The sequence below is a fragment of the Mustela erminea genome, chromosome 13, assembly GCF_009829155.1.
Source record: "Mustela erminea isolate mMusErm1 chromosome 13, mMusErm1.Pri, whole genome shotgun sequence".
NCBI classification, from domain to species: Eukaryota; Metazoa; Chordata; class Mammalia; order Carnivora; family Mustelidae; genus Mustela; species Mustela erminea.
The window spans coordinates 2,252,279-2,278,016 of NC_045626.1; the positions used below are offsets into that span (position 1 = coordinate 2,252,279).

The window sequence follows — 25,738 nt, forward strand, 5'->3', positions numbered from 1 at the left end:
GCGTGTCCGTTTCCCGTGGACACACACTGCTAGTGGATTGGATGAGTCACACGGTAACTCTACAGTCAACTGTCTTGCTCGGTGGCTGCACCACTTAGAGCAGTGGCGGGGCTTCAACTTCTGCATACCCTGATCAGCAGTGGCTATTGTCCGTCTTTTTGCTTGCATCCATCCTAGTGGATAATGTGGGGGCACCTTTTCTTGTGCTTATTGACCGTTTGCACATCTTCTATAGAGAAATTATTCAAAATCTCGCCCATTTTTAAAAAATTGGGTGTTTTGTCTTTTTGTTGTTGAATTGTAGGTGCTCTTTACATATTCTGGACACTGGTTCCTCATCAGACAGATGATTTGAAAGTATTTTCTCCCTCTACGTTGTTGTTTTACTTTCTTGATGGCATCAGTTTCAGCCCAGTTTTAAATTCTGATGAAGTCTAGTTTGTAGTATCTTTGTGGCTGTGCTCTGGTCTCCTATCGAAGAGCCGCTGACACTGGGGCACTTGATCTAAATTAAATCTAATTCTCACCTTCAGGTCTCTATTCTGGTCATGTTGTCCCTCCTCTCAAATTAAACTCAAAAGAGTTTTGGTGACTTAAAAAGTATTTTGATAAAGAATTTATTGGTAGCAAACACACTAGCGCATGGATTTGTCATTATCGGTCCCTCTCAAATACTTCCCTTTGTCTAGAACAGTGGCTTTCAACTAGGAGTGACTCCTTTCTCCCAACAGGGACATTTTTTCAGTGTCTGGGGACATTCCTGGTTGTCAGCAGAAGGGTACCATGAGCATCTCGTGGGTAGAGGCAGGAGATGCTGCGAAACGTCCCACGACGCACAGGAAAGCTGCGCCCCACACGAGCACTGACCCAGCCCACAGTGTCAAGGAAGTCACATGGAGAGACCCTGGTCTAGACTCAGACCTGCCCTTCTGCTTTGATATCCCCATTCTGCTCTGATTCCGCATAAGAAGGGACATGCCTTTGAGACGGGTCGTGACTCGAGTTTTCATCTTTCTTCATGGTCTTTGCTTTGACCCTGAAAGCTCACCGTGTTTTGCTAGTATCTGTTATTTATCCAAACCCAGCCTAGAGCAACAGTAAGGACGATCCTTTTATTTTTTTTAAACTATTTTATTTGTTTTATTTGACAGACAGAGATCACAAGTAGGCAGAGAGGCAGGCAGAGAGAGAGGGGGAAGCAGGCTTCCTGCTGAGCAGAGAGCCCAATGCGGGGCTCGATCCCAGGACTCTGAGACCATGACCTGAGCCGAAGGCAGAGGCTTTAACCCACGGAGCCACCCAGGTGCCCCTGATCCTTTTATTTTTAAGAACAAACCAAAAATGCTGAGTAATTACTGCACAGTTTATAAGAACTGTTTATATTACCCCCCGCTCCACCGCACGCACAGGCAGACATAGACACATACACACTCACACATGCACATTCACTCACACACACATGCACACACACTCTCACATCCACACCCTCATGCTCGGGAATCTTTCCTGTGCGGATACTTCCAGACTTCATGGTTTCAAATGCATGTGTCACCCCCTCTCCGTCACGAGAACAGCAGGATTTCTGTACCCACATGAGACAGCGGTGGTCTGGGCCTCGCTCCGTGGGTGCCAGTGCATGGAGAGCCACTCGCCCCGGACCGCGTGGCTGGGCAGGACCTCATCAGTGGCCTGCTGCCCCCTGTGCTGGTGGCAGTTGCCTCTTGGAGACATACTTGAAGGGCTGGAACTGCACGTCTACACAGCCGGCCCACACAGGGCCTGGGTTGATTGTGAGAGCCTGAAGAATGTTTTGCCTCTTAAAGAAAATACAAGAGCGGGAGGGAACAAGTTTCCGTCAGAGTCCGTCCTGCTTCCTGCAGACACTCTGGGTCGCCGGCAGTCGGCCGCTGACTCGCGCAGCCCGGTCTCTGCATCCCGAGCCCCGGACCAGCGATCGCCACGCTCTCCGCCCCGCCCGGGCCTGTCCCCAGCCGCCCTCCCTTTCTGAAGGCTCAGTCACCTGCCCGCGCGGCACATGGTCCTGTGGGGTAGGGTCAGGGACGCTGCTCTCACCTGCTCATCCTAGGCCCAGGGACCTTGGTCCATGGATCCTTGTCACCAACTCTGAGTGTGTGGGGACCATGTGACGTCTTTCTGCCGACTGGGAAGCCCACAGCGGGGAAGCACAGTGGTCCTAGCTGCGGGTCACCCCGGCAGAGACGCCGACCACCGCTGTGTGACAATCCCTTAGGCGTCTCTAGCTCCGCCAGGCTCCATCCATGCGGCCGACCCCTCTCCTGGCGCACAGAGCTGCCTTCCCGGGAAGGTGCTGAGCCAGACGGGTCCTGGGCATGTCCCAGAAAGCCCCAGACTGGACCAGGAGCAGAACAGCTGCTGCCTTCCCCACATCGGGGTGCATGAGGCACAGCCTCAGGTGTGGCCCCCGGCGCTGTGATGGTGTCGGGGCTGGTGGAGGTGAACCACGTCCGCTAAGAGGACTGCATTCCAGCGCCGTGAACTTGAGTGAGTGAATAGAACACAATCAGGGAACTCAAACCAGATAAGACTCCCACAGTTGAGTTTTGAGAGTCCCACAGTTTCTTGAAACACGTTCAGACACTGGCAGTCACACACGCAGTGACACTCTGGGTCCCAGATCACGGGGACTGACCCTCTTGGCATAGCTGAATGTTCTGTGTTTTGTCATTTACAGGAAGCAGCTATTTCTTGACCATGAAAATTCTATTCTGTTTGACACACATCACCTTGACTATGTTTGTTTTGCTTGTGGGCATTTTGTTTATTGGAAAGGTGTTATACATAAGGATGCATTTTCTGTTTGTGGAGGAGCAGCAGCATCAGGTCTCAGAACAAACTTTTTGCTTGGACAGAAATTAGTCAGTGGATGTCTGAGGGCAACGTGTCCTTCCTGCACACTCCGCGGGCTCATCGCTCAGGAGGTGGGAGGAGGGCCCATCGGTCCTCACACATCCACACGTCCCCCTGGGCCCCTGCAAGGAAGAGACGGCGGGCGCGGGGTTGCTGCGGGGGAGCAGTCCACGCCGGTGCAGTGCCAGCGTCTCGTCGCCCACTGTGGTGGTGCAGAGATGGCGAGGTTGTGTGACTGTGTCATCGGCCTCCGGTCACTGACGGCGGGGCGATTCACTTTAAATATCAAGCTTTTGCTCTCATCTCTGAGACTTTTTGGAATTTTACCCCAGGAAGGAAGGTGTCACCGTTTCTTACTGGAAGACACCACGGACCGTAGGGGGAACCTGATTTTAGATGTTGATGCTTGACAGAATGCACCTGCAGTGAATAAAAACAGCAGCTAAAATGTATGGCATTGCTTCTCCAGTAATCCTAGTTTTGTACTAAGTGAAGAATAGGACATTGAGGTCAGCCTCAAAGCGGGCCGTGACACCGGGACGTGGGACATGAACCTCCAGCTGATGGGACAGTCGGTCCAGAAGTGTTCTCTGTTCAAGTTTTGTTCTCCTACAGAACTAAATAGGGAGATATGGAAAAAGACATGGTCAGCCACGTTTGGCTTCCCCTGCTGAAGCAGAAGTTACCCATTTTAAACACAACAGTTGAACGGTTTTCTCTCCGGCACCTGCTGGGTGTCAGGCATGGCAAGGTCTGGGGACAGAGGGCTATAAGGCAAGGTCCCTGTTCTCAGACACTCTGCAGTGTGATGGGGAGAGAGGAGTGAGTCCGTGGGGGTCTGCGGTGGGGAGGGGCTCCGACCCCCCCGGCGAGGAGGAGGGGGAGCTGAGGGGCCGGGCAGGGTGCGGTCCTTGCCCCACATACCTTCCCCCGCCCTCTGCCCCGCCTGGCCCCCGAGGGCAGGAGGCTGGGAGGGCTGTTCCAGGTAGAGGGTCAGCTTGGCTCTGTTGTCCTCTGTCCCACAGAAGAGGCTGTGAACGTTTATTCCGGTTCCTGGAGACTTCCTGTTTCCCTGAACCCCCGACACTGGAAGTTGCTTTTTCCTGAGTGCTGCCAATACGCTAGAAAATGCCGTCTCATTCCTGTCCCGCTGTTACCTCTTCAGTCGCTGTGACCCGGAGCACGCTGGTCTCTGTTAGTAGTTACTGGTGAGACCGTTGGATCTCAGCTCGGGAACCACCAAGCTAGCTTACTGGCCAGCCGGTGACAGCAGACCACCCCCCCATGTTCCGGTGTTTGTTATCGACACGCCTCATGACGCTGGCTCGAATTTACTTGTGGGAACAAGATTACAAATGCTGGTTGGGGGGATGTTCCCCATTCAGGCTTCCAGCGGGACCTGGGGGTTGGGGAGCAGAGGCTGCTGCTGTGCATCCGGAGGGCTGGCCTCTGCCTCCCCAGGGCCACCGAGGTCCCCTGCCGCCTGGGCCTCGCCTTCTCTCCCACCTGCTGGCTGCCTGCATGTGCTTGTCCCGACCCGGGAATCTGTCTTGGTCTGAATCAGGCTTTCCGCTGACGGAGTAAGAAGTGATGGCTTCCTCACGAGACGACTCCTGTTCGTCAAGACGGCTTCTGTTGCAAGCAGCAAAGCCCCCTCAAAGCCCCGGGACCAGGGAGGGGCGAGTCCAGAGACGGGCAGTCCTGGCTCAGGGGACCGCCCGCTGGTTTCATGAGGAGCATCTCTCTCCCTGCACTCACACCACCCCTGCAGCTGGCATCGGCCCTTGGCGCCACGTGCCCCCCGCAGCATCCCAGAGATCGGACAGGGAAGGACGGGAGTCCCTCAGGGAGGGCCGCGGGGAAGCCGAGCAGGCCAAAGCCAGGGGGGAGGCAGCTAGGTGCCAGAGCCAAGGCAGAGGGGAGGATTGTCACCTTTTCCCCCAGAGTTTCCGTTTTTACTTAACAAACAGCCATAGAGCAGTTCCTGTGTGCCTAGTGTGTCCAGAGTGCTCGCAAATACTAACTTTCCTAACCGCCATTACCACCACAGCACACAACCATACGATGTCACTATTTCCTCTCCTTTGTAGGAAAGGGAACCCAAGCACACAGAGAGGTTAAGTGACTTGTCCAACGTCACACAGCGAATAAACAAAAGCCAAGCCTGAGTTTACTCCCAAGCAGTCTGGCTCCCCAACTTACAGCCCTGGTGACGGTGCCTGTCCCGCTCTTCAGAAGGAGAATGTACAGCAGGAGGGACACCTGTCTCTCGGTCCTAGCTGGAGACTCAGGGAACAAGAGACACTTGGGAAAAGTGACTCAGAGAAGGGTGGAGGCCAGAGAGAGGCCAAGGGGCGCCGGAGCCTGGGCATGTCGCCCTGTGCCTGTGGCCCGTGAGTCCCGCGGTGCTGGTCATAACTGAGAGACTCGCAGACCAGGTCAGCGGTCACGGGCAAGAGCGTGGTGGCAGTGCTCGCGGGAGTAACCCAAGTGCAGGGTACGCTGTGGCCACGAGGGCAGGTCAGATGGTGCCGTGTGGGCTGCGTGAAGCCACCGCAAGCGTTCCCTGTTACAGACCAAAGCAAGACTCAGAGCAGTGTGCGCCGGGAGGCCTGACGGGGGCGCTGGGTGGCGGAGATGCGGACCTGCCGGGGGGGGGGGGCGTGGAGATGCGGGGGGGGCACGGGGATGCAGGGGGCACGGAGATGCCGGGGGGCACAGAGACGCTGGGCGGCGCGGAGACACGGAGGGGTGCAGACATGCGGCGGTCGGCAGGGACATGCGGAGGGAAGGGGCGGTCCTTTCTGCTGTGCCCTGGGCAGGGCCTTTTGCCGTTGCGTTCCGTGTCACACTAATGAGATACAATTGAGTAAACAAATAAGAAGAAACTAAAATCTCATCTACCCTATAACCTTAAAATATAAACTTAAAACGAACATGCGCCTGGTGCAGCCGGTAGGGCTCCATGACAGAGGAGAAGGGAGGCCAGAGGGCAGCCCAGCCCCGTGGTGGCACCTGACCCCTCCTATGTGTTCTCCGGGTGCCGTGGGGACATCAGCATGGGTTTCTGCCCCCGAAAGGGCCCCCTTCTGGCACCAGGGCTGCCCTGCCTGGCTTCCAGGCAGCCGAGAGTGGAAGTTAAGGAAGGCCGGTTCAGAGTCCGCGCCTTCCCATGCGTCCACCCGCCGCACCGCAAACAGGGACCAGGCGGTTCGGCTCCCAGAGCACAGGCATGATGACCGGCCAGTGCCCTTCATCCCAGGTGCTACTCCGTTTCTTCTGTACGAAAATAACCCACGGCCCAGGGAGTGCTTGCAGCCCAGGCAGAGAAAGGAGGCGGGAGCTCAAGCCTCTGCAGAAAGCCCACCCGCACCCGGAGACCCTCACAGCCGGGCGTTGAGCAGGGGACGGCGATTAACTGCGAATTTTCTAAGAAGAAAGGGTATCACAACCGTCTCGTTGACAGAGGTCCTGATCTCAAGAGAGCGTCTTGTTCTGTTTTGTTTCCAGGACGGAGAGAGCAGCGCGGGAGAGTCTGACAAGAAGACGGACATACGCCAGCTCTCCCGGGAGGCCTCGGAAGACAACGAGGTGTTCGGTATGTGACCGGGAAACCGGAGGCCGGGGCTTCTTGTGCACAGATGTGTGCATTTGGGGAAAGTTTTAAGTTTTTAGTCACTTGAGTAATCTGTGAGTCTGTTCTCAGTATTGAAAATGCAGAGGCCGTAGGAATATGGGTAAGACCCCTTGGTCAGCCTCCCGCATCTGTCCTCCCCGGCGTGACCAAGCAGGTGGCCAGTGACAGCTGTCGCCGTCTAGTTCCTGTTCCTGTGCTTTGTGCTGTCTTGTACGTAGACTCCAGAGACTTTCCAGGTGTAGCCGAGCTGTACACTATTTCTCTACTTATTTGACCACTGTGGGTGGAAAACCTAACGGGGCCTATAAAACAGAATTAGAGGAAGTGAGACTGTCCCAGAGCCTAGATATTTCAACCACAAAGAATGACTCAGGAGGTGTTGAAAATAACCGTTTTCTATAAAAGTTTACTTTTTTGTGGAGCCCGCTGGCAGCACGACTCAGCCGCATTTCTGCTTCCTCCCCTCCGAGAAAGAACCAGTGCCTTCTCGTTTGATTTTAACATTAAGAAAATTACCTTTCCTGGGCACCTGGGTGACTCTGTGGGTTAAAGCCTCTGCCTTTGGTTCAGGTCATGATCCCAGGGATCCTGGGACCCAGCCCCACATCAGGCTCTCTGCTCTGCAGGGGGTCTGCTTCCTCCTCTCTCTCTGCCTGCCTCTCAGCCTGCTTGTCATCTCTGTCTGTCAAAGAAAAAAAGAAAGAAAGAAAAAAAGAAAGAAAGAAAAAAAAATGACCTTTCCCATGGGACTGTGGTATGCCATGACTTGCCACCATCACGTGGCTGAGTGAGACGCAATGCAGATCTGTCGCGTGCCTTGCTCTGTTCTCCTCCAAGAACCCCCACAGCTGTAGGAACAAAGGGGCAGCTTGGAGCGTGCCCAGACCAAGGGGGCTCGCTGGCCTATCAGAGGGAAAGGGAGCCGTTTCCTGGCTACCAAAGGGAATGTCCCTTGGGCAGTGTCTTGTGCCTGCAGATTGTGACGCCCACAGCCGACAGGCCTCCTCGCCACGCTCCCTAGCCTGGTCGCTGCTTACTCGAGTAAGGGGTTTCTCGGTCCTTTCAGTTCCCTGGCAGGAAAAGCCGTCCCACTTTCCTATCTCCGATGCGTTTGCTGTCTTTCGAAAATCCCTTCCCTTCTATGATTCCGTCCTGAGCAAACGCAGTAAGGACAGGAGTGCCACTGCCCGCTCCCTCGACATCTTAAACTGTCATGAAACTCAGCATAACCCAGAGGCGCAGAGGCTGAAAACAATGCAGACCAGTTTATGGCAGCCAGTGGGGTCCGTGCGAGAGGAATCGGCATTCCACTGCTCACACCAGCTGCACGTTGGTTTTCCTGAGAACTTGGTGAGCAGTGGGGGGGGCAGGGGGAGGTGAAGCCCGAGTGTTGTCCGCTGCCTTCCCGTAGCGGGGGCCCCCATCCCTCAAGGCCAGAGGACCAGAGGGGAGGAGCGGCCAGTACGTGAGGCCAGAGGCCACCGCAGGAGCTCTGAGGCCACCGCAGGAGCTCTGAATGCAGAGGGAAGGCTGTCTGCAGAACTGAATGGAGCATCTGAGTGTCGATGGTTTCCATCAAGTCCATCTGCAAAGCTCTTTCCCTCGATGGCCTCTCTGCTCCCATATTCCAACTCCGTATGTATATTAAACACATAAAAGCAAACGACAGAATAAAAATGTCCAATTCTAGGTTTCCTGTATGACAAGGGTACCTTCTAGAAGGATGCTGGCTAAGCTTACTTACTTTAAAGCAAACATCATCTTCCTCATTATTCCCCTGGTTATGTGCGTTCAGGCCCGTTCACAACAGTGTCTGTCCCCCTGTTCCTTTTAGACACACTCTGCACACGTGTGCATATGCACTTGTGACATAGTGCCAGGCAAGAAGGGTCTTCTGTGATACGTGTTTCCCTAAGTCGGCACAAGCACGGTTTGATTTTCCGAAAGCGGCCCCCTGCGGCCCTCTCAGTGGATACTCAGGCTGGGGACGGAGCCGTGCGTACGGGTGACTGTGCTCACGTTTCCATCTTGGCACGAACCTGTGTTTGTCACATGAGTAATCTGTGAATCTTCTCAGTATTGGAAATGCGGAGGCCATACGACTAGGGGTATAGCGGCACAAGCAGACGCCGCCTGGGTAGTTTCCTGTGACTTCCCCGGTGAGAGCACTGGGCACACTTACGTGGGGGTCATGGTGCGCAGCCCTCACGCAGTCAGGAAACAATCCCTGATGGTCACCTTCACGCCACGAGCAGCTCTCCCTGAATCCAGGCTGAGTCACAGAAGCGGGGAGGTGTGAGGTGTGGCCACCTGACAGCACGTGACCCTGAGCGAGGGTGGCTGGCTCCCATGGGGACCTGACTAATACAGACCAGGAGTTCCTGCGGGACTGCGGGCATCTGTTCTTGAACTTGGGATAATCCACCATTCCTGATGCTGTCCTAGAATCCGGAGAAACCCCGGTCCAAAAGGGCAGAGTGACGAGGGAAAAAGAATCTCAGTGGATCTTGGCTGTCGATCGTGGCCGCCTAATCTTGGAAGATGTATCTGAGATTTTTTTTAAATTATGAAGTGTTGTGCGAATGTCAGTCCAGATGAAGTCAGCAGCCGCCTCCCATTTCCCTGACTAGACAAAACTTACCCAAGTACCATAAAAAAAACCCATGCCTCGCGATGTTCTATGAACCCTGAGTCATTAGCAACCAGGTGGCGATAATCTTGAAGCTCCTGGCAATCACGTTGTCCGCGTGTCAGACGCATGGACCTTATCCTTACCTGACAGATCTCTACAGGATCCAGGTCCTCAAGGTCTCTGCGAATGTCAGGAAAGACTGTTGTCCCACAGGTGGTCAGAGTCCTGGCTTAGGGACGGAATCAGAGGGGCTGGGAGGTCACGGCCAGGGGCAGATCACTGGCAGGTACCTGGAGCCGCCGGCGGACAGTCACAGAGCGCACGACTAAAACCAGCCACGCTTCCCCAGCCTCCGTGAAGGCCAGAGCCAGCCGTGTACTTGGCAATGCCCTGAAGACTTTCACCTTTTCATTTCATGGGAAAATCCCAGTGAAGGATTGTTCTTCGTTTAAATGACTCACTCATTCGAGCACACTTCTGCGTCTCCTCCTGTAATGTTTTTTCCTGACAGTGTGTGGTTATACTTAGGACTGTTTGCCTGGTTACCCAAAGAGGAAGAAAACATGGTAGCTTAGAGAGCTGTGTCTTGTCTGAGCTTTGGGGAACCAGGTCATTTTGTGGTTGGCCAGTTACTGAGCTTTTTTGTTTGTTTGTTTTCCACCATGCACCCACACGTGTGTCGTACACGATCTTCACCATTTGTAAAGCCGTCAGCAAGGAAGGCAGAACGGTCACCATGCCTCCGTCCAGAGTCCACTAGCCACAAAACAAGGGCAGGTGAGGCAGTTGAGGTCAGCAGAAGCCTGTCCCTAAATTATAGTGACAAAGGAGCAAAATCCCCAAAAGAGGGCACCCCTGCTCTTTCCAAATGAGTATGGCTCCTTGTAGACACGACCCACATCTCCAGAGTCAGAGCAGAAGGGATGAGTACCCAGCACATCTGGTGACCTTGATCCCAGCTGCAGGACCCCAGGGTCATGGGAACATCGCCTCCCTGCCCTGGTGCGTAACGGCGCCCATGGCTAAGTGAGGCACACACGGCCTGTAGGGACAGACTCCTGTGGAGCTTCACAGGGAAAACCTTCACCAGCTCAGCGCTCAAATACCGGAGATGGAATTATCTATGTCTAGTGTTCAGCAAGAAAGGATTCATCCTGGCAACACTGACGCTTATACTGACTCGACCTCGACTGTATGCTTTCCATGTTTTACTGTCTGTGTGTTCGTGTGAGCTAACTGAAGCTTTGTGAGATGAAGGCACGCTTATACACACGTTTATACTTAAGAGGTTGTACTTGTATAAGCGTGCCTTCATCTCACAAAGCTTCAGTTAGCTCACACGAACACACAGACAGTAAAACATGGAAAGCATACAGTCGAGGTCGAGTCAGGAACGACCACACACGTGAACCATACGGCGGTTGCTAATAGTTTGAGCTGGAGAGTCCCAGTGGCGCCGGTGGAAAGTGAGACCCCGCCCGTGTGTTCAGTGTCTCCATGTCTCCTTGTACGTGGGAGGCGGTGCAGCTGCGCGTTAGCTGTGGTGTGTGTGCCCGGGCCCTCATCTCTCGTGTCTTGGTCTCCTCCCAGGTAAGCAGGGGAGATAAGAGAACCTCCCAGAGCGAACGAGCAGGTTTGCAAATGTGTACCTGTACGGCACCCCGTCCCTGTCCCCCACGGGGACCGGCAGAGGGGGTCTGCATGCGGTCGTCCGAGGATGCCCAGCTGCGTTCAGCCAGTTGTAAGATCTTTTCTCGTTTCAGGTTTTATCACAGACGACCATGTGGTGTCCGCCACCGCAGGGCACTTTCCTGGCAGCTGTGGTGACTAGTTTCCTAAGAAAATTACAATAAACCGGGCAGTGGGCTTTTTCCCACCTTGGCGCTGGGTGAGGCACATGTCCCACTTGTGGCCTCACCTCGTCGCTGTCCTGTGGCCCATGCACACCCCTCGAACCCTGCCAGGGACCGGGGTGTGGACGCCCCTCTGGATGGGGAGGGGCGGGAGGAACTGCGCTGCCACGTCTGGAAAGTACTCTCTGCCACAGACAGACCCCCTGGGAATTTTCGTACAGCATTGAGAAAAAAAACTTTGCTTTTTTTGTTTCCAGGACCTTTCCATGAGGAGATCTTTTTGAGATGCTATTTCCTATATTATTTCTATTTGATCAATCCTGATTACTAGACTAAGCTACAAAATTAGTAAGAAACAGTCATGATGATACAAGATTCTGTCTCCCCTCAGTAATAATTGAAGGCCAGCGACCCACCCTGTGCTTTCCTGTGGACCTCTCGTTAACTGTCCCTCTGTCAAGGTCGTCAGTGCCCTCCAAGAATGGCTTTCGGCGGCCTGCCCTTGCGACTCGTGGATGCTGACTTTAATTTATTGCTAATGATGGCTTGATTGCTGCCCGAGCGGTCACTCACATCTAGGCCAGCGACAGAATCAATATGGAGTGTGTCTTTGGGGCAGATAGAAATCACAGAGTCACAGCCGCTGGTCTGACCCCTCCCCACCATGTAGAGATGAGCGTCTGCTGGCCAGGACAGAGGCCAGAAGGCCACAGAGACCAGACTGTAGCTCCTGCTCCGGGCCCTGCCCTGAGCGCCCCCCAGGACACAACTGTGGGGGGCCCTTGGAGGACAGAAGCAGCTTTCATGTCTCTGTCTGACAGATACGTTAAAACAGGGGCACGACCGGAGACATATTATTCTGTGCTTTGCCTGCCTGTGAATTGCTACTTTGTATCTTTGAAACCCACACACACCTGCCAGGATTTGCACTGCCTCCTTGTAGTTCCCAGGCAGCCCCTGGGGGGTGCTCCTCTTTGCTTTCTGGTGGCGGACTCCTTTCTGGCCAATAGCTGCTACCCAGCAGGTGGCCCGGGGCGCGGGGGCAGTGCCTGAGGGCCCCTGCAGTGAGTGTGGGTGCTCAGGGCCGTGGGAGGTCTGGTTCTATGGGGCAGCAGCCCCCCCACCCGCACCGGCCCATGAGCTGTTGGACAAACATCCCGGCCCTCGGTTACTTCGGTGAGGCCGTATCCCCGAGTAACTCGGCGTGTGGACTCCAGACGTCTGGGATGACATCCAGGCTCAGGTGTCCCGTGCAAGTGGGGGTGCTAACAACTGACCTCCGGGTCGTTGTGAGGAGTACACGCCATCAAGCAAAGTGGCCCCGGGGGGAGCTTATTGGGAAGGAGGCAGGGGCCGTGTGCGCGTCCACCCGCTGTCTCCACCCAGGCATGCCTGTCCCGGAAAGTCTGGCCTCTCCAGGGAAACCCATCCCGCCTCGAATAGTCTGCAGAGAAACATGATATTTAATAGTATGTGGGGGTACTGGGAGAGACGAAAAAGGCCAGTGTCCGGAGATAGCTGACCTGTTCGGCTGTCCGGAGCCTCTCTGTCCTCCGCCACGTGGGCCACAGGGAGGGGTGTTGCCGGGGTTCTTCCAGAGGCAGTGATCATCGCTAATGCTCCGGGGACCCTAGCAGGCTTGTGTGGCTCGTGGAATAGGCACTCACCCACTGACCCCCACACCACCGTGGTCCACGTACCCACAGGCACTCACCTGGATGATTCCAGGAGCCCCTCTGGCTCCTGCTTCTATCCAGACCTCTGCCCTTGCATCCAGGCACGTCTCAAGACCATCACAGAGCACACAGCCCAGTGCACACCCCTCCTTGGCCAGAGCCCCGCCACCCTTGCCACAGTCTGTGGGTCCCTGAGGGCCCAGGCACCTCTGATGGCACCTCCTACACTCCCCTGTCTCCCTCGGGCCCCCCCCCCCCCGTTCTCTCTTCCTGGAGCACCAGGCCTTTGCACGGGCTGTGCCCCCCTTCTGGAACACTCTTCCCCCGACATCTGGGTGGCAAGCCTGCCACCCCTTCAGTTTGTGCCCAAATGTCTCCTTCTCGGTGAGATGTCTCCTGACCAGCCTACTTAGAAAAGAGCTGCGTTAGGACAGGATAGGAGGACGGCGCCCACCCACCAAACAGGCACCAGAATCTCAGAGCTCCATGTCCGGCTCGCTGTCACAGTCCAGCAAGGTCAGGCAGGTCTCCCTCAGCAGTGACTCAGGGACCCAGGCTGCTGCCGCGGGGCAGGGGGTGCACGGGCGTGGGCAGCCAGAGGGTGAGATACCCTGCAGGAAGACAGTGTCCATCACTTCCACTGAGGCTCGATGGGCCAGAAATGGTCCCGTGACCCCAGCCCACAGGCCCGGCACATGGCCGTCTCTGGCCCAGAGGATGGGAGATGGAGAGATGCTGCCTCCTGCTGCCGGGAGCTTGGCTCCCACCGTGCGCCAGCTCTGCCACGGTGTGTTGTCTGCACCCCCGGCACCAGTCTCCTTGCCGAGCATTTGGTGACCAAACCGTGATCCGAGGGCCCCCACCCCCCCGCTGCCCTGTCCTCTCCTCTCCTCTGAGGCAGACTTGCAGACTGTCGTGTTCAGGGAGCTGTGCCACCCAGACAATGTGTCCTCAGCCTGAGCTGTTTCCTCGTGAGAAGCTCTGCTCGGGGCCGCTGATGAGCGAGTGACGGCGCGGAAGCAGTGTGCATCAGAACGTGGGCGCACGTGCTCCCGGTGCCTGTGAGTGTGCGTGGGCTTGCACGGGTGCGTGGGCGCAGGCTGGTGTGGGTAAGCATTCTTCCCACTGACAACATATCTCCGAAAGTCTGTGCGTCTCTTTTCTCCTTTGACATTAGGAATTGCTAAGACTGCCTTCACTCCAGCGTTTTCGTAAAAACGGTTGTCCTTGGTTACGGTCTGTGGTTTTTCCATGTAAGTTCCTTGTAATGGTGAACCCTGGGCCACACAGCCCCTATGGGGAGTGGCTGCCCCCACCTTCCAGAACCCCCCCCCCGAGGACACCCCCCTCCCCGACCGCAAGGAGGGGCGGAAGGCCCTGCAGACACAGGTGCCTGTGCCGGGAGGGGCTCACCCTCCGAGGCCACCCCAGCCGTCCTGGCAGGCTCCCGCCAGCGGCTTCTTTCCCCCCCAGTTCAGGCAGTGGAGAGTCACCGCGCTCAGGGTCCAGGAGGGCTGAGGGAGGTTTCTCCAAGGCGGGTGTGGGCGCGCGTTCCCAGCACCTCCCCGCGCCGTGCACAGGTGAGGTCAGTGAGGAGCCGGCGGCTGCACCGGAGTGAGGCCAGGGGGCGCCTGCGGGAACCCACGTTGGCAGAGCCCATCCCATGAGGGGACTCTGGTCCCAAGGAGGCTCTCTCCAGGGGGGAATGACGAGCTTGCCGGGTGTCCGGAGTCACAGAGGCCTGACAGTGCTGCCCGCACTGAGCCCGCTGGGCCTGGCCTTCACCCTGAAACGGTGGCTCCAAGTCACTTGAGGCCATCCGGGCCACAATAGGACACTGAAAGACTTCCAGAACAAAGAGGGAACACAGACCTTACAACCGCACAAGTGGCGACTGTGATGGGCTTCGGCCAGTGGCCAGCAACGGCCCCAGCTTGAGGCCCAGGGAGGCATGACCCTCCCTGCGTGGACCCCTTCATGGGACCCGCTGCTCTGCGGAGCTGGCCGGCCCCGGGCTCCCGTTCGACAGCGCCACGTTGCTCCCTGAGTCAAGCTGCCTTTGCCCACTCCGCCTCACGCGCCGCCGGAACTCGCAGAGTGAACTCGGGGGCTGCAGGGCGGTGGTGGACCGTCCCCTCCTGAAGCCTCCGCCCCCGGGACCAGACGCCTGGGGCCTGCGCACAGGACCCGCCGGCAGGCAGAGCGGCGCTCGCGCACACCTGTCCCGGCTGCTGTGGCTCGGGGGTGGCCCTCACCTTCCCTCTGCCTCTCCTGCTGAGGGAAGGGCTGCGTGTCTCCTCCATGAATCCATACAGGGCAGGCCTAACCGCTTCCTCGCCTCCGCCAAGGGCGATACTGTTGGTATTTTTTTAAACTGAAGAAATGACGTGTTTAGGAAGGAAAATGAAACAGCACGGTACACTCTGGGTCTAGCAGCGCCGCGGGCCAAATGCAGCCAGACTTCCAGCTGTCCCTCCCCATCACGCAGCCTGACCCCGCTCCCGTGCACACCGCGGCCGTGACCGAACTCCGCTTCGCAGTTGAGTTCCGCCCGGTTTTCTCCTTGGAACTGCGACGTGTCATGTGTCAGGAGGGCTGTTCGTGGTCCTGTCCTCACGGTCCGCCCTGCAGCTCCGTGGCTCGCAGACACGAGAGGGTCGAATGAAAGGCAGGCCCTTGCTTCAGGCCAGGCTTCTTGCTCTGAGTGGCATGTCCCTGCTGGGCCTCCCAAACCTCCCCATCCGTGCCCGGATCCAGAGAAGCGGTCCCCTGGCTGTCTGGCAGGTGACTTCCTATACCAGTGATGGTGGTGGCAGGTGGGCTGCTAATTGAGGTTGTTGCTCCGGAGGTCAGAGGCCGTGAGAGACTCGAGCATTCTGGAGGGCAGAGGCAGTTAGAGACGCGTGCTCCTGGGAGATCGGAGGCAGTTAGAGACGTGGGCTCCCGGGAGGTCGGGGGGCTACAGACTCGAGCGTGTTCTTCAGCAGCTAGTGAAGTCGAGGTCATTCAGGCACGTCCTAACTGGAATGTTTCATTAGGTGGACTCGGTGCATTTGAGCCATTTTTATCTCAAGACTTTCCAAATTATATGAAGTGTACGTAAAGGCACTCTTACCTTTCTCCATATCTAACACCAAGGGGGGGTCTTAACTCTGCCTCTAGCTGAAACATTTCTAAAGTTACTTCAAAAAATCATGTCTTGATGTTCAGTTTCTTTTTCCTGGGAGCTTTGTTAGGAGCCAGACCCATCAGCAGGTGTCATATCTCGCGGTCCCGAATCGGGAACGTGACACTGTGTCAGAGTGTGGCCTACCACAGGTGGACAGACAGGGTGACGGGCAGCTCTGTGAAGTGAACACAGCAGGGACCCCGAGAAGGCTGTGTGATCTTGGGGGGAATCTTAGGACGAGATTTGTCCGTCCTTCTGGAATGCGGCCCCAACCACAGTGCCGTGGAACCTGATGCACTCTGCATGTCACCCATGCGCGCACACACTCAACGGGCGCACGTGCACACATGGGGGCAGGGGCTGGTGTCTCCCGCGTCACCCCGAGCTGGTTCAGAGGCCGTGGGTGGAGGTCTGTCTGTGTGTGTGCGGGCACGGCGGGCAGGCCGTGTGGGCCTCGAAGCTCTGACCCGCGAGCTCTGCTGCAGGTGTGCAGGTGTGCGGCTGGAGGGCTTCCTGGCAGCTTTGCCGCCGGCAGCTGGTGCCCGGACGGAAGACTGAAGCGCTTTCGTATTTCGGTGTGGTGGGGATGGCAGCGCTTGGAGGTCCACGGAGTGCGGTGGCCTTGTCCTGGCTCTTCTGCTGGGAGAGAACAGGACATTTATCCTGAAGGACTTGGGCTTTAACCCCCACCACGGCATTTCCCACTGCACAGCAGTTTCTGGTCCCGGCTTCTGCCCTACATAGGAATCCGTCTCCTCGTGCAGGGGTGCTGTAGTCCCCCAAGTCATTCCTCCTCATTTTCATCAAAACTGAATGAGAGAAAGGAGTATCTGTGATTGCGTAGGGGTAAGGACGGGAAGCACAAGAACAAAGAGAAAATTGGGGAACCCTAGACTGCCCTGCAGATTAGGAGGGCAGAGGCCAAGGGGCTTGGATGCTAGGAACACAGTCACATCTTACGTACGCGCTCCCTGGCTTCCGGGAGATGGTCCTTAAGGTTTCAGGGCCTGGGACAATCGGCAGCCCTTCGACGCAGTCAAGGAGCTCTCCCTGGGATACGCTGCACACACCGGCATAGGCTCTTCAAACAGGGCCGTTTCTAAGCCATTGACACAGAACCTTCCCCTGGGCAGCCCGTGCAGCTGGGATCCAGTCACGGAGTGTGCAGAGCAGGACCTAGTAGCTGGCTGTTGGCTGTGGCGAAGCTTATAAAGGGGGGGAAGTATGTAATTTGACATTTAAATATAAGTAGAGTGCTATTTTTGTGTTTCAGAACCCCAGTTTATTTTCAAAAATTATGTGAGTTTTCGAGTCTTTATTTTTGTAACTGCTTCTCTCCTCAGCAAGATCCTCGAGCCAGGAGAGAAGGGTTCTTGCCAGCTACGGCCCGATGAATCAGCAGTTGGCAAGTTTGGAAATCTTGCTTCCGTGGAGCCGTAGTGCTCTGGGGACTTGTTGCTTCTCTGAGTCAAGAGAGGACAAGAGTGGGGGACAGAATCGCTCGATGAAAACCTGTCCGTTCTGTGTTGCTGCTGTCCCCCTGTTTGGGCGTCAGCAGTGACAGTGTCCACACTCAGGAAAACCCGAAATGATCCTTGCTTCCCTGGCTGTAGGAAGGACATCCCCCGGGGAGTCAAAGGTGGTCCGGAGTTCCCCGGTGACATCCGACCAGAAATAATGGGATGCAGAACCAGGAGGACAGCAGAAGTGACCCTTTCCTGAAGGTGCACAAATCTGAGCTCTGACACCCTCGAATGGGCAAAATACTCCTGTCAGACCGTCTGGCATAACTTCCGGGCCACCCTGGCCTCCTTCCCATACTCGGACCCCGCCCTTGCAAGAACCTCAAAGACAGAAAACAGACCAGTGTTTCTTTCCTTTGGGTGTGACAGGGAGACAGACTGGGACGTTCTCCATTCTGTATCTCGTGGGAGTGCAGGGGGCAGCAGGGGACCAAACAGTGGACACCCTGCCTCCTGGACATCGCTTCTCAACTGGCTTTGGATCCTCTGGCTTAGTAGATGGGTGTCTTCTGCTCTGACCTCCTTGGGCCTCACTGCGGACATCTGTCATCTGCAGACTGTCATGCCTGTGGGACAGCGACCCGGGGGGGACGGAGTCATTGACACAGTAGTGTCGTCATGATGACACTGGCTTCTCCCTCCTCCCACCTCCTGAGGTCACCAGGCCCCGTCTGTTCCCCCCACCCCCCTTCACCAGCGGTCCTAAACACCGTCGCTGTGATACGCCCCTTCCTTGCCCCCACCACCGTGTCATCCCCGGAACACCCCGGAGCCAGGTCACACAGCACTTCCAGGTGGAGGACCCCCCAGTGGGAGACTCGAGAGCCCCTTCTCACCAGCGTGGGGCCCTGCCAGGGGATTTTGGGTGCAAGGAGTGTGCTTCCAAAGAGAGACAAAGGAGTCAAATCAGAGAAGCCAGATCTCTAATCTCAAACCGACAGCGTCCTTCTCAGCAGCTGTTTGGTGCTCACATTTTAGAAAATTATTAGAATTCTAGCTTTTTAGTTGTTTTCAGTAGTCCTGTGAGTATAATTTTTGCTCAGAATCATCTTCTGACGAGTAATAGATGTAATTATTTCATTGCATGACACGGAGGTACTCTGGTAGATACGGAATCCTGAGCTAATTTGCTGGCATTCAGAATTAAACACTCAGCAAGTTTTAATTTCTTTCAGTTGCCTTAAAAACCTGAGCCTAGCCCTTTCATTGTCTGACTTCTCTTCTGTCTTGTTGAAAAGCTACATTGAGGCAACACCACAGTAAAATGGAGACTTCCCTAATTGCATTCGTTTTCAACAGAGTGATGGAGATTCATTTACATACCATAAAGCTCACCTGTTTTAATTAGGCAAATTAATGGTTTTAGTCTGCTCACAGAGTTGGCCATGCCCACTCTAACCTCACTGAGAGCGCTGCTGTCACCCCAGAGAAAATGTCTGCCATTGGCAGCTCCCCCCCCCCCCCCCCGCATCCAGCCCCTGGAACCACTAATCCGCTCTCTGCGGCTTTGCTGACGTGACACTTGTGGTCTTTGTCACTAGCTCCTCTCACTTTACACAGTGCTTTTAAGGTCTGTCCAAGGGGGGGGCGAGTGTTGGCGCTGCACCCCGTCTTTCGGACAGTCCCCGGTTTGTTGGTCCCCTCACGGGCTGGTAGGGGGTGGGCTGCTCGCGCGCCCGGCTGCCGTGCGTCCTACTGCCGGCCGCTGTGCTGTCTCGGCAGAAGCAGGTGCCCTGTTCTCCCGAGCGGACACCCCCCAGCAGCGGCTTTATTTGGTCTGTACGCTGAGCTCCAGAGGGCAGGGCTGTCTGTATACACATTCATTTTTATTCTGCCGTTTGTTCATCAAACCCCATTCCTCCACCCCGGGGAAACGTGCATTTTAGTGTCCGATTCCCTTAATCCCAAAGATGTCCAACTTGCAGGCAGCTGAGGAACGGAAGGACCCTGGATATTTGGTGGCGTTGGAGATTTCTTTTCCCGCCTTCAGGAACTGTGGCCATCACCGGGCGACGCCCTTCAAGCTCAGCTTCTCTGAGCCGATGCCTCCAACCCTGAAAACCGTCCCCCCACATCTGCCAGAGCCGCGCCTCCCTGCACTCAAGGAACAAGATGGTCATTCAGAGTCCCTGGGGACCGTGACCTGCCCCATGCCCCCAGGTGCCCTCCAGGCAAGTTGAGAGGGGCTGCTCGCCCCGACATGCAGTTCGGCGAGGGGGGCTGGTGTTGGGAGAGCCCCAAGGTGCGGTTTGCCTCACCTCGAGAGACTGTCCTGCTCTGTCCCCGGGGGGCAGCGAGCCAGTCCCCTGCGGCCCTCCAGCGAGACTGGCATTCTGCTCCTACGGCAGTAAGCCCCCGTGTCTGTGAAAGTGCCAGAATCCGACGACAGCCTCAGCAGCAACAGCTGGGGCGCTCCTGGGACGGGGAGCGGCTGCGGGTCTTCACGTCACCACTAGGAACACAGTGAAACACTCCACAGCTCGACACGGACAGAAGCAAATACCCGGAGTCAGCTCGCTGTTCGGCCCCGCCGTGTGGACGTGTGGGTTATTAGCATCTCGCACACGCAGCTGATAGTTCGCGTTGATGAACTCTCCCCTCCGGTGTCTTCACGACACGCACGTCAAGGCCACTCTCAGGGTTGCCACCGAGCTGTGCCTCCCCCGACGGCTGAATTTTCAAGCAGCCATGTAACCCGACGTGCCGTTAGCACCGTGTCCTGGAGACGGGCCTGTGTCTCAGCCGTGCGGGCTCGGGGCCCCCTCCATCCTGTGGGTGGCCGGCTCGCGGAGCAGTTACGCAATCTCACCGTCAGTTGGCGCTTTTCCAATAGAAAAAAAGAGTGAGATAAATTGATGGTAGTGATTTTTTTTTAAGATTTTATTTATTTATTCAACAGAGAGAGATCACAAGCAGGCAGAGAGGCAGGCAGAGAGAGAGGAGGAGGCAGGCTCCCTGCTGAGCAGAAAGCCCGACGTGGGCTCAATTCCAGGACCCTGGGATCATGACCTGAGCCGAAGGTAGAGGCTTTAACCCACTGAGCCACCCAGGTGCCCCGATGGTAGTGATTTTAAGTCTGAAAATGCCTCGGCTACAGAAGGCAGAAATCCCGAGTGCTGCAGGAGTCTGTCCTTGTTCATGGACATTGTGACCCTGGCCCTCCTGACCCCCCATGCAAATCCGAGTGGTTTTCAGAACGTGTGTCCCAGGCTGGTGGGGCTGTGGGTGTTCCCGTGAGGGTGTCAGTCACGCACACTTCCCCGCGGGTGGCTGCCTCGCACACCGCTGACCCGCTGAGTCCGGCACTGAGGAGGTCAGCCATTGTTGGTCTCCCCGGCGGGCTGTCGCATTTTCATGGAGATTATAGAGCCTGGGCTGTGGTTTGTTCGTTCGCTGTTCTGAGACTGCTTTGGGTCCCTTGTCATCAGCATTCTCAGAGGCTGTAATGTTTCTTTCCCAATGGGAAAAAAGATGTGGACTGACTCCCGGCATTGGAGCTCAGTCCGCGAAGGAACAAGTTTGGTCGGGATATGTATGAAGACCAGAGACACCCATTTTTCCATGTATTTGGACGTATCTCATATAAAGGACAGTCTTCGTCATGCACACGCCAGTACACATGCCCAAGCAGACAGTACAACACAGAAACATGCCACCATCCTGCGATTGTCTTTAGAGAGACATGTCCATTTCCTAGAAGTAAATTTACTTGAACAGAAAATAGTGTGCCACTACTGTTTAACAAATGCTTTCTCCCCTTTACAAGTTGAGCTTAATTTGATTTCCAACATTTCAGATGCAATTTTGTGTGTTCCCAGAGCAGATAATGTCTAGGTGCCTTCGAGGTAAGCATGGAGCTCCTGCACCGGGAGGGGAGCACAGAGGGGGCACCAGCAGGGCAAGGTGCTCTCTGGGACAGTTCAAGCCCTGAGGCCAGAGGATCCGCAAGCCCAGGGCCAGGGGTGGCCTCTGAACTGAGCTCTGGGGCTTCTAGCAGGGAGCCGGGAGACAAGGGCAGAGCTGGACAGGACAGGGTCGCTCTACCGCTTGCTGTAGCAAGAGTATTCTGTGGGTGGTGCTAGGACTGCGGTCTTGGTCTGTCGGCGGGCAAGTGCGCAAGTGCCAAGGGTCCTGAGCATGGTGAGGTCTGAGAGACTGGGCCATGGGGGAACCAGTGTGGTGGTGACACATCCAGGCTGAGCTGCAGGGGTGCTGCCGAACGGGGACTGCAGACCTGCAGAGGGGAGGCTAGAGAGCTGTGATGGCAGGAGTGGTCCTCAGCTCTGCAAATTAGCCTTTCTAGACATTTCCCTGCGTTGTCCTTGGGCCACACAGTGCCACCCTGGAGGCCTTCCCTGCCCTCTGTGCTGCAGTTACCAGCCACCCTGGTCGGCTGGGTGGCCCCGGCTCCTGCCGCAGATCAGGCTTCTTGCCCCGAGGCATCGTGAGCAGGTGCTCAAGGTTAGCGCACAGAACCTCGGTGGGCACACTGAGCCCAGCCGTTGCAGGCACATCAGCCCAGGCCACCAGCATCCAGAGTGGGGATCCACGTCCTGCTGAGGCTGGTCTGCACAGGCAGGAGGGCAAGGGCGGAGGTGAACAGAGACAGAGGCTCAGGCCAGGGCCGTGTGTGACACAATGGCGGGGGGGCAGAGCCCCAGAGGAAGTGCAGGTCAGCAAAAGTCAAGCAGAGAGACTGGGGAGGGTTGAGGTCACCGTTGTGTGAACGCTCGGCATGTGGCTGGCATCCGTTAAGACAGTGTTTGAGGCAGGTGAGAATAGATCGGCTTCGGTGCGTATGACCGCCGTCCTCCCTCAGCGCTGGGCCCACGTGGAGCACAGAGGGAGAAGGTAGCTCGCTCCCGTGGGATTGCTCGGTCCGCTTCAAGGCACAGAGCATTCAGGAAGGTGAAAAGCTTTGCCTCGATAAACAACTTTCAAAGGACGACAGTGCGCTTGCTGCATTCGGACTCGTGTGGACGCACAGACTGAGGGGACTTGGCAGCCCGCCCCAGCCCCGCTGTGAGTGACACTGGCCTTGGGTGATCAGAGTGAGCAGTGACAGCCGCCTCCTGAGTCACATCACATACTGTGTCTTAGGTGCTCAGGGACCAGTAACCGGGTTAACCTCTGAGATTACCCAAGACTGGTGGCAAACGTCACCACATTGTCTCTCTGATGAAGATTTTACACATTTCTGTTAGATTCAAGGGAACTGATTTCTGTTGGAGAACTTCGTAACGCATGCCCACATGTGAATATAGACACAAGCTTATTTTCATGATGTGGAAATGCTGACTTTCTACTTACGATAATTCCCTTATGAAAGTATCAGTTTGTTCAAGGTTCATGCAACAAAACATAAAATAGGTTATCATAAGTACCCACTGTGTTTTCATAAATAAATCTTTAAATGTATCTACTTCGACTGGATGAGTAGATAGGGGATATTTTTGGTTTCTTCTGTTACATACCCTATGAAATTAAATGGTCATCTGACCATAGGATGGTGATGAATGGTCTTGAAGTGATTTCCAAAAAAGAAAATAAACCCCCCTAAAAGTATATCAGTATGCACTTTACTCAAACTGCACATGTCTAAGAATAGTTGAAGCAGCAGGTGAGTTGACGAGAGTTCACCAAAGGCTGTTTTCATAAATCTCTTAGAATGTCTTTTTTCTCCCCCTTTATCTAGCATCACATCACCTTTCCTTGCTCGGAATAATCATGTTTTATTGCCTGAGTTTTTTAAAGCATTTCACTGACTATTTCTTAACCTGAAGCATTTTCAAGTTATTTTTATCCTTAAAAACTAGCAGTCGCTGTCACGCGCTGGTACGAGGCTGGCACGGCGGAGACACTCTCTGGGTGCCGGATGGCCGGCCGTGAAAAGCAGACATTGTGCAAAGAGCCTGGTCTCTGCTGCGCCAGACATTTGACACCATTGTTCCTTGGCTTCCAGGGACAGAAAGTGCTGCAGTACAGATCTGCAACTGTCCCCAAGAAAAGACCTAAAAATAACTCTCTCATTCACCAAACTGTAAATGTATCAATTATTTGTTACACTGTAAGCCAGGGATTATGCCTGTCCTGCAAAACAGAGTACACAGCAGCAGGTAAGGAAGGATACAAGTATCTTCCTGATTAGTCTGAATTCTAACCTGAGTAGTTACTAAGTAACATGACTGTTTCTTGGGGGTCGGGTGGTCAGACTGGAAATAGAGTTTTGGTTGAGAGAAGGGATGCCAGTCAAAACAGTTAAATCCTGGACTTCTGCTTCGTCTTCATCGGACCACAGCAAATGCCCCAGCAAGGCGGTCCGATGCCAAGTGTCTGATCTTTTCAGAAGACCAAAGACAGAGTTTCTGCAACATGTGTCTTTGGTTGAAAGGACGAGAAAGCAGGCTGAGTTCTGTGCATCTGCTTCCTCCTTCCTTTAATTTGGAACAGCTTCGGGTAAAATGTTGGATATTTATGCATTTAACAAGCAAAAATTCCAAAAAGTTCATGTGAAGTGATAGGTCTTTCCATTTTATTGTGAATGGGTGTTTCTTCATATCAGGTAGCTCCAGGTTTGACCATTTTTTTAATAGTGCTGTGATTAGTAGGAACTCCACACCTTTCCACTGGTTTCGGACGACGCAAGGTCCGCTGCTCGCTCTCTGGGTTTCTGCTGGCATTCTGCCAGTGATTCTTGCAAAGAAAGCTGCCAGCTTCCATCAGCTGATAGCAAACGACTTTCAGAATTGAGAGGGGAGAAAAAAAGGAAGATAAGAAAATTATAACATTAAGTTCTTTAAAAAAAAAAAAAAGATTTTCTTTCTTTCTTTAGAGAGAGCATAAGCAGGAGGAGGGTCAGAGGGACAGAGAGAGAGAGAATCGCAAGCAGACTCCGCACTGAGCACAGAGCCCAAGGTGGGGCTCAATCTCAGGACCCTGGGATCAGGACTTGAGCTGAAATCACCGGTCAGAGGTGACTTCAGTCACTCCTGACATTCGATTCTTAAAGATGAACAGCACGGAGGTGAACGGCAAGCTAGATGCCAACTCACGCGTCACTAGAATTGGATTGCTTATACGTGATGCTGTGCAGAAAGTTCCTCAATGACCAGACGTTCGCCGTGCTGAGAACAGGGCCAGTGATGGGCAGGAGCCAGTAGGGAGGCCCCAGGCACCTTCCTAACTCAGAAGTTCTTCTTGCGAATGTGTCCCACGTGAGACGTGGGTTCCGTAGCCGCAGACGGACTCAGACCCAGCGCGTGCCCCTGGCCTGTCCTCCGCTGCTCTGCCCTCGGGTGCTCCACGATCACCACTGTTTCCTCCTGCCCATGGCTGGCGCACAGCTCCTACATGACGGGTGGGTCTAAGAATCAGCTTCGTCCGACCCCTGGGCTGGGCAGATCAGGCCCTGCTTCCTGTACCTTCTGCTTCTGAGTTTGGCTTATTGCTCTGTCCCTGTGTCCCCGTGGACTTTCCTGAGTGGCCCAGGGGTATGAATGAAAAACGGATGATCCCAGAGAGCTGACTTCCTTTCGGCAAGCACACCCATTCATCTTGTTTTAAAATAATTGTGATTAATTTCATTCATTAAGAACAACTACATTTTTAAAACTTCTTTATGCGTCAAGCCACAAAAGCCTCAAGCCCAGAGCAAGTAGAGTCATACGTCCTTGTCTCTGGGGGCAGAGAAGGGCTTAAGTAAATGCTGGTGCTCTGGACTCACAGCACGCTGACTTCTCCAGACGTCGTGACGTTCAGCTCCAGTGCTATATCTGCTGCCTAATACCTCCTGTTCTTAGAGCTGAAAATCAGCTGATCGTAGAGGTCAGCAAACTCTCTGTAAAGGGGGCCGGGAGCCAATATTTCAGGCTCTGCAGGACATATGGTCTCTTCGGTGCTTACTCAACTCTGTCTTTGGAGCCTGGAAGCAGCTACAGATGGTTTCATCAGTAAACGAGCATTGGCTATGCTCCTATGAAGCTTTATTTCTGGACACCAAAATTTGAATTTTATATCCTTTCCATGTGTCATGAAATACTATTTTTTTTTCTTCTCAAACTATTTAAGAAGGTTAAAAAAAAATTCTTAGCCTGCAGGCTATCCAGAAACAGGAGATGGGCCAGATCTGGTTGTGGGCAGTTTGCCAACACCTACATCCCTGATGAGGAGAATGCTTTGCTAACTCAGGGAAACTGTGTTGATTTGTGCTCAGAATAGAACAGAAATGAAGAACTCTGCCTGTGAAATAGCCATAAAACTTCTTGTACCTTAAATCTGTTCCATGAGAAGCTAACAGTAGCACCCACCGTATGAACTCACTGGTGAATGATTCCTCCGGTCAGCGAGTAGTGCACGGACA

The 25,738-nt window shown here is 54.8% G+C and overlaps 1 protein-coding gene and 1 long non-coding RNA gene across 10 annotated transcripts in view; one reads left to right on the top strand and one right to left on the bottom strand.

Moving 5' to 3' along the window:
- MBP (myelin basic protein) overlaps positions 1–25,738 on the top strand; it is a 103,198-nt gene that overhangs the window by 30,860 nt on the left and 46,600 nt on the right. For 3 of the 9 annotated variants that reach the window (XM_032310288.1, XM_032310289.1, XM_032310290.1), the window contains exon 3: positions 6,400–6,487. The exons of the other annotated variants lie outside the window; for them this stretch is intronic. In XM_032310288.1, coding sequence (XP_032166179.1) covers positions 6,400–6,487 — 88 coding nt within the window. The remainder of the gene's footprint in view (positions 1–6,399; positions 6,488–25,738) is intronic. 9 annotated transcript variants of the gene reach the window in all.
- On the bottom strand, positions 3,233–5,563 carry LOC116571856. Its single transcript, XR_004278018.1, has 3 exons — positions 5,092–5,563; positions 3,814–4,223; positions 3,233–3,506 (listed from the first exon to the last, which is right to left on the bottom strand). It is a non-coding gene; the product is annotated as an uncharacterized LOC116571856 (long non-coding RNA).